Source organism: Centroberyx affinis, unplaced genomic scaffold (genome assembly GCF_046629955.1).
Source record: "Centroberyx affinis isolate AG114_WGS23_722 - 3 ecotype Tasmania unplaced genomic scaffold, CSIRO-AGI_Caff_v1 ptg006657l_1, whole genome shotgun sequence".
Taxonomy (NCBI): Eukaryota; Metazoa; Chordata; class Actinopteri; order Beryciformes; family Berycidae; genus Centroberyx; species Centroberyx affinis.
Window position 1 is genome coordinate 24,056 of NW_027283376.1, and position 7,254 is coordinate 31,309.

A 7,254-nucleotide genomic window follows, 5' to 3' on the forward strand; every position below is an offset into this window, starting at 1 on the left:
TCAGTCCAGTGCATTTTCGTCTGGACCAGTCCAGTACAATCTGGTCTACTCTTCTCCGGCCCAGTCTGATTCAGTCCAGTTCAGTCTGGTCTGGTTCAGTCTGTTCTGGCGCAGTCCAGTTCAGTCTGGTCTGGTCCAGTCTGGTCCAGTTCATTTTGATCCATTCTTACCTGGTTCAGTCTGGCTGAGTCCGGTCTGGTCCATTCTGGTCTGGTCTGGGGAGGGATGGTGAGGTGGGAGTTGGCGGAGGTCACTCGGTGACCCCGTGAACTTTCACCTCTCTGTATGTTAGACTGTTTCAGGGTCGCCGACACGGGCCCCCTCTCTGTTGCCGGGGGCGACGAAGGGGGTGGAGAGGAGGGGCTAGGTACGTACCAACACCAGCTCTACATCGCTACAGTGTGTGTGTGTGTGTGTGTGTGTGCGCGTGCTTGTGTGTGTGTACCACTTAGGCTTTGTTCAGACTGCAGGCAAATCCGATTTGTTTCTCAAATCCGGTCTTTAGGACTGACTGTCCACAGTTTAGTTGCAAGTGATCAGGTCAGACTTGTGTGTTCAGGCACCGTTAAGCTATCTGCATTGGTTGCCGTGGTAACGATGTAGGCGTGTGTACATATGATAACTGATGCCACGCTTTTCAAATACGGAACCAAAACAAACAGCTGAATGCAGAATGGAGAAGTATCATCTTTGCCCTGATGCCATACAACTATCTAGTTACAGTGCAGAATTCCTCCATCGCAGCAGAGAAAATAATCAGTGGTGGAAGAAGTACTCTGATCCTTTACTTAAGTAAAAGTACCAATACAGCAATGTAAAAATACTCCATTGCAAGTAAAAGTCCTGCATGAAAAATCCTACTTAAGTAAAAGTACATAAGTATCAGCAGCTAAATGTAGTTAAAGTATTAAAGTAAAAGTAGTGATTTGGTCCCTCTGACTGATATTTTATTATATATGACATCATTAGATTATTAATACTGAAGCATCAGTGTGTAAGCAGCATGTTACTGTTGTAGCTGCTGGAGGTGGAGCTAGTTTGAACTACTTTATATACAGTTAGCTAGTTTAGTCCAGCGGTTCCCAACCTAGGGGTCGGGCCCCTCCAAAGGGTCACCAGATAAATCTGAGGGGTCGTGAGATGATTGATGGGAGAGGAAAGAAGAAAAAACAAAGTTCTGATACAAATCTGTTTTCAGTTTTTGGACTTTTTCTCTAATCTTTGATTTTTGCTGAAATATTGGATAATTTGAACATTTATTGAAATGAAACCATGTGAGGTTTAGAGGGAAAAATCACTATTTGGTGGAGCTGTTAACAGCTCATAGACATCTGAAATGTGACCCGACTACACACTGCTTTTTGTAAGACGTCAAAAGCCAAAAAGGTTGGAAACCACTGGTTTCATCTTTAACAATGTGTTGTATTTTAAAAGCTTGTTATATTATCCATTGTGTCAAATCTCCATCTGAAAAGTAACTAAAGCTGTGAAATAAATGTAGTGGAGTAGAAAGTACAATATTTCCCTCTGAAATGTAGTGGAGTGGAAGTATAAAGTAGCATCAAATGGAAATACTCAAGTAAAGTATCTCAGAATTGTACTTAAGTACAGTAAATGTACTTAGTTACTTTCCACCACTGAAAATAAGCGGTGAACATTGATATATGCAGCAATGTTTCGTTCTCCATTTCTGTTTTTCTGGCTCTCTGGATGTGACGCCATCACCATGTGTCGTGTTGCGAGTGACGTAAAGGACAGTCTGAAAAACCTTTTGAGTGGCCAGAGCGGTCAGACTGACACGCATCTGTAGAAATCTGATTTGAATCGCATTTCAAACCAAATACAAATGTGGCTTAAATCTGATTCGCAATAATCGGTTTCCGTGTTTGTTTTTTTGCTGTCCAGACTTGATCAAATCAATATAACTCCAATCTGGATATGCCAAAAATCAGATTTGGGCTGGCAGTCTGAACATAGCCTTAGACACAACTTTGTATTTAAATTGACAACATGTTGGCGGGGTGGACCCTTACTCTCTTCTTTGTGCTCTCTCTCTCTCTCTCTCCCCTTCTATTTCTCTTTCCCATTGTCTTATTTCACTTCACTAAACCACTACCATTTTCACCCCTCTTTCATTCTTTCTTTGCCTGTCTTTTTCTCTCTTTCGTTCTTGTTTTCTTTCTTTCCTTCTTTCCTTCTCTCTCTCTCTCTCTCTCTCTCTCTCTCTCTCCGTCTGTCTGTGTGTCTGTCTGTGTCTCTCGGTCAGGACCAGTTCCTCAGGGCGGCTCCGGTGTCAGGAGGTGTCGGCGAGTTCTTGATGAGGAAGATGGGCTGGAAGACGGGGGAGGGGCTGGGGAGGAACCGAGAGGGCACCGTGGAGCCAATCATCATCGACTTCAAGATCGACCGCAAAGGTCCTAAGATACCAAGGGCCAAGTCCTACTATTAAGAATTTATATTAAGATATTTAGAGTTTACTCAAGGAAGTAAACTAATGTATGAAATCAAACTACAATTCTGTATATGTCCACCAAAGTTCACACAGATTAATATCAAACCATCAGGTGCACAGGGTCAAAACCTGTTTTGGTCAGGTCAGTATTAAACAAACCAGAGACGGCCCCTTATTGAGTCTGCCACAGAAACCTTCATTATCAGTTTAACCAGGGGCCGGATTGACCAATGTGTTCTTAAGATAGATCTTAAGAAATGACATAAGAGGACATTTTAGGAAGTTCTTAAGAAGGCTCTTAAGTGCAATTCCTCAATATTTTCTTAGTAACAGTCTCATTTCTTACAAATACTTAAGACCTTCTCAAAATAGGAATTAATTCTGGTTAATAAACTTTAGGCTTACTGCCATTGAGGCTAGGAGACAAGGCTAGGAGGCTAGGAGACGAGGCTAGGAGGCAACCCAAAGTGCTTCCATCTACAAAATAATTGGGGAAAAACCTATTTAGGGCAACTAGAGCAAAGATTTAAACATTGGTTGCTGTTGGTAACTAGAATTTGCAGCTTATTTTCAACAGACATGAGACAGAGGCCTACCTGGCCCTACACCAAATAAAGCTTTACAATAAATGTTCATCTTAATGTTAGGTGTAGGGGAACCTATGAAGACTTTGAACTATAACCTACTTGTCTAAAATGTGTTTAAATATATGATATTAGAGGCTTAATTTAAGACAGGTGAAGGACTGTCTTAAAGTTAAGAAAAAAATCAAGAACAAATTTGATGATGAGGATGATGGCAGTAATGTCGGTGATGACAAAGATGACTGTGTGTGTTTTCAGGACTAGTTGCTGAAGGAGAGAAACCTCAGAAGCAGACAGGAGGACTGGTGGTGACCAAGGATCTAATGGGTAACGCACACACACACACACACACTACATGCATAGTACAAATAAAACCTGAATTGTCCTTGTCCTACAAAGAAGTAGGTTTAGCCTTTTTGGTTGTCTGCACTGTACTGCATGTGTAGAGAATGATTCCTGACTTTGGGATAAAAAAATAAAAAAAATAAAAAAAATCTTCATCGTATCTTCCCATTTTTAAGCAAGCCACTTGCTGTGGCGGTTAGCCTTGAAAAAAACAGTGGAGAGGCATTCAAGGGGATGTGTGTGTGTGTGTGAGTCAAGTTAATTGTGTGATTGCTGAGTCAGCAATCTTCTCCATTTCAACATGTCTTTTACATATTTTTATACATTTTTACTTCTTAGTACTATTACATTTTAGTACATTTCTAACATTACTTGCCACTTAAATATCTTCTGTTTTTCTAATGAATATATACCTACTCTTCATATTCATACTTATGAATACTTTTATATATAAGCCTTCTTACTCTTCCTACTCTTCCTACTACTAGTACCTTCCAGCTTTTCTCTCACTCATGTTGTTGGACACACACACACTTCTCATTTTTTTCACTCTTCTCGTGTCTTTTACATATTTACTTAAACTTTTCTTCTCACAATTTTTTACATTTTAGTGCATTTCTAACAGTATTACTTATCACTGGGACACTCATTACAGCTCCTCCACAGAAGTGTTTTAAACTGCCACATTTCCCCCAGTTTTAACATTACATTACGTGTGTCTGTCTGTCTGTACAGGGAAGCACCCGGTGTCCGCTCTCATTGAGTTGTGCAATAAGAGGAGGATGATGCAGCCAGACTTCGTCATGGTTCACCACAGTGGTCCTGACCACCGGAAGAACTTTCTCTTCAAGGTCTGTCAGTCTGTCTGTTCTCTGTGTGTATGACAGTGCACAGTAGGTGGACAAAGTAACAGTCCAATATGTTGGGCAATGTTTTCCTTTTAAATTATTTTTTTTAATTTGTCTTTCTTGCTAACAAAGCTCCCTTAATGGGACTCAATGGGATTTTAGGGTGGTGATTTTTAGGGTTTTAGGATGGACTGTCCACCACAATACTTCAGCACAGTTTGGGATATATGGTTCATTTATCGATGACATTAGAGTCCATTTCTTGAAGTTTCAGAAAAAATATTGCCATTTTTGCTAGTGTGGCAATTTAGCCTAAATGAGGCAAAGGGGGTGAAGACTTATGCAAAATAGATGTTTCTGTTATTTAAATTTTATGCTTTAACATAGATTTCTACACATTTGTTCTCACTTCGATGGAACAGATTGCTTTGCATAGAACTCAGACAAAAAAATCCTGAATAAATGTATTTTGAAATAACTTCAAAACACAACAAATGTGCAAAAAGTGAAGGGGGGTGGGGGGGGTGAATACTTTTGCAAGCCACTGTGTGTAGTAGTTCTCTGAACTCACGTCTACATGCCTGGTCACAAGAGCTGTGAATGAAAAAGAGATGTGAATACCATCATGTATGCTGTAATCTTTCAGTCAGAATGTTGGAATTGTTGGTTGTGTATGTCAGTGGTTCTCACCGTGGGGTCCGGGGACCACCAGGGGTCCTTGAGGGGGTTCCAGGGGGTCCCCAGCAAACTGATGAATTGTTAAACTTCACCATTATTTCATTTACAAGAAATTAACATTAAAGAATGTAGAAGAATGACTGTTTCACTGTTATCTCTCTACCTACAATACATATAGTCATGGAATTCTGGACAAAATCATATCTAACAATAAAAATATTCTCAGATTTTGGTCTGAGAGACAAAATCTCATCAAATGGGGGTCTGTGGCCCTAATGTGTATTAAATTAGGGTCCTTGATATGAAAATGGCTGAGAATCACTGGTGTATGTTTATATAAACCTAATTTTCTCTATTCTTATTTATATCCTATTGTTCCTTCCCATATCCTATTACTATTTGCCTAAACTTTCACCATCCATCCACCCTGTCGTCTCTAGGTGACGGTGAACGGAGTCGACTACCAGCCCCAGACAGCCAGTCCCAATAAGAAACACGCCAAGGCCATGGCGGCTACAGTGGCCCTGCAGGCCCTGGGGGAGGTAGGATTCAAAATAAAGTCATGAGCCCATTTGCATGAAACTTTGTGGGAAGTTTGGTCACAGATCCAGGAAGAACCGATTAACTTTTCTTTCTGCTTCTCATAAAAACACATCTAGTTGACATTTGTTTTTATCTTCTAGGTTCCTGTGGACGGACCCGGACTCTACACCGGACCTGTCTTTACTGCTGCTTCTACTGGCCCACTGTTCTCTACCTAGACACAAACACACACACACACTGATGGGACTGACCGCCACCCCACAGACTCTATATAGTTGAACTATTTCACTTCGTTCTCATTTTACTTGTTGGACACTTTAGGTTTTTTGTCCCTTTAAATGACAGCTCCCTCGTTTCCACTCTGCTGTTGTAATTGTATAGCAAGAGAATGGAACAAATAAGTAATCCTAGACCCAACACCCAGAGAAACATGAAGAACAGTCTAGGGTTTGGACCCATACTCATGTGTTTTTATCAAAGCTGCCAACAGCTGATATTTTGTACCGGTATATAATATCTTTAAATGTGAGTATTGAGTGTTTGCCCCATAACTTTATTCTTGTCAGGGTGCAATATCAATTTTTGTAAGGTTTTCCAGACTGTTTTTATGTTGCCGAGTCAGGGAGGAACCTCCATCATATCCGAGGTAGATGACATAACTGGCTGATCTGAGCCAAGCCCAATATAGTCAAACAAATATTTTGATCAGCCACTTGTTTTCTCTGCAGTGGATTTGCTGGTCTCATACTGGAGCTAAACCCAGTTATATTTAGGCAAGCTGAGATGGTAGATTGACCTTTTGGTAGCAGCAGAGCCTGTTACTGGCTAATGGCTGGAGCTGTTATTTGAAGTGTTATTAGATTATTATAATTGAAAGTTGTTGTACGTTGTGCGTTGCGCAACGTCTGTTTGTCTTAATGCTGCTTTCTTCGCCAGGTGTCTTTTAAACAAGAGATTCTTAATTTTTATGGTACTTACCTGGTTAAAAGTGTAAATAAGAATAAAAACTATGTTTTGTTGTAGTCACATTGTTTCTTGGTAAGGGTGCCTGTAGCGTTCGGTTGAAGCTTTTTGGGAGTGTGGGTGGGGATTTTTTGTTACATGACAGAGAAAGTGAGTTTTGAAAGCTGTTAAGTAATTGTAATAAAAGTAATTGTTGAGTCTGTTCTATCTGATCAACAACCCCATCAATCCCCACAGATATATTATGGTCATTTTGTGCCACAAGGCAGTTTGAGGAAGCCGTTTCAACCTGAATGGATGAAAGTCTCCCTTTGCATGTTTTATATTCTGACCATATTATAATAAACTAAGACTGGAAATGATTCCTCCTCTGACCAAACCATCTGACCACTCCACACAATGCAACTGTACATCTGATTTGGTTCAGACTGATTATATTCTTACAATATACACTCCCATTAATCCACTCGAACAGAATTTGCCACTTTATCTTGTGTCCAGTGTTTCCAGTACAGAATGTTGTGGCTTGCATGAGGACTGTGTGGTTTCATGCTGCCGTTTGGGTCTTAATATTGATATTAAATTGATGCATACGCACATATGTTGCTGCCTAAGTACAGAAACATCTCTTGTATAGCTCCAGTGTGTCACTGTGTTTTGTAATATAATGTGGTTTATTCTCATTCTTTCTTGTGTAGCAGCCACCAAGTACTTCAGTCAGAGCATCCGTTTCAGTCTGGCCCATACATACAATGGTATCTGTTAGTCTGGATGCCAAGTTTGAGACTGGTGCACATACCATTGCTGATATGGGACTGGGCTACCAGAGAGACTGTCTTTA

At 40.4% G+C, this 7,254-nt stretch overlaps 1 protein-coding gene across 2 annotated transcripts; it reads left to right on the top strand.

The window, feature by feature from the left end:
* The first annotated feature begins 287 nt into the window (after window positions 1-287).
* LOC139638918 (protein SON-like) lies at window positions 288-7,254 on the top strand. 2 transcript variants are annotated; one of them, XM_071512950.1, is made up of 6 exons: window positions 288-367; window positions 2,267-2,414; window positions 3,295-3,363; window positions 4,117-4,232; window positions 5,348-5,449; window positions 5,591-7,254. In XM_071512950.1, the coding sequence occupies exons 2-6, from the start codon at window positions 2,318-2,320 to the stop codon at window positions 5,666-5,668; spliced, it is 462 nt and encodes a 153-aa protein (XP_071369051.1). In that variant the 5' UTR covers window positions 288-367; window positions 2,267-2,317; the 3' UTR covers window positions 5,669-7,254. The 2 variants fall into 2 exon arrangements, with proteins under 2 accessions (XP_071369051.1, XP_071369052.1); XM_071512951.1 differs by lacking the exon at window positions 288-367 and having other exon boundaries at window positions 1,582-2,414.

Bases quoted from the DNA above. Each gene is read 5' to 3' on its own strand.
- LOC139638918 (XM_071512950.1), top strand. From the start codon at position 2,318: ATGAGGAAGATGGGCTGGAAGACGGGGGAGGGGCTGGGGAGGAACCGA. The intron at 3,364-4,116 runs GTAACGCACACA...CTGTCTGTACAG, and splicing joins GGTGACCAAGGATCTAATGG to GGAAGCACCCGGTGTCCGCT. The intron at 4,233-5,347 runs GTCTGTCAGTCT...TGTCGTCTCTAG, and splicing joins GGAAGAACTTTCTCTTCAAG to GTGACGGTGAACGGAGTCGA.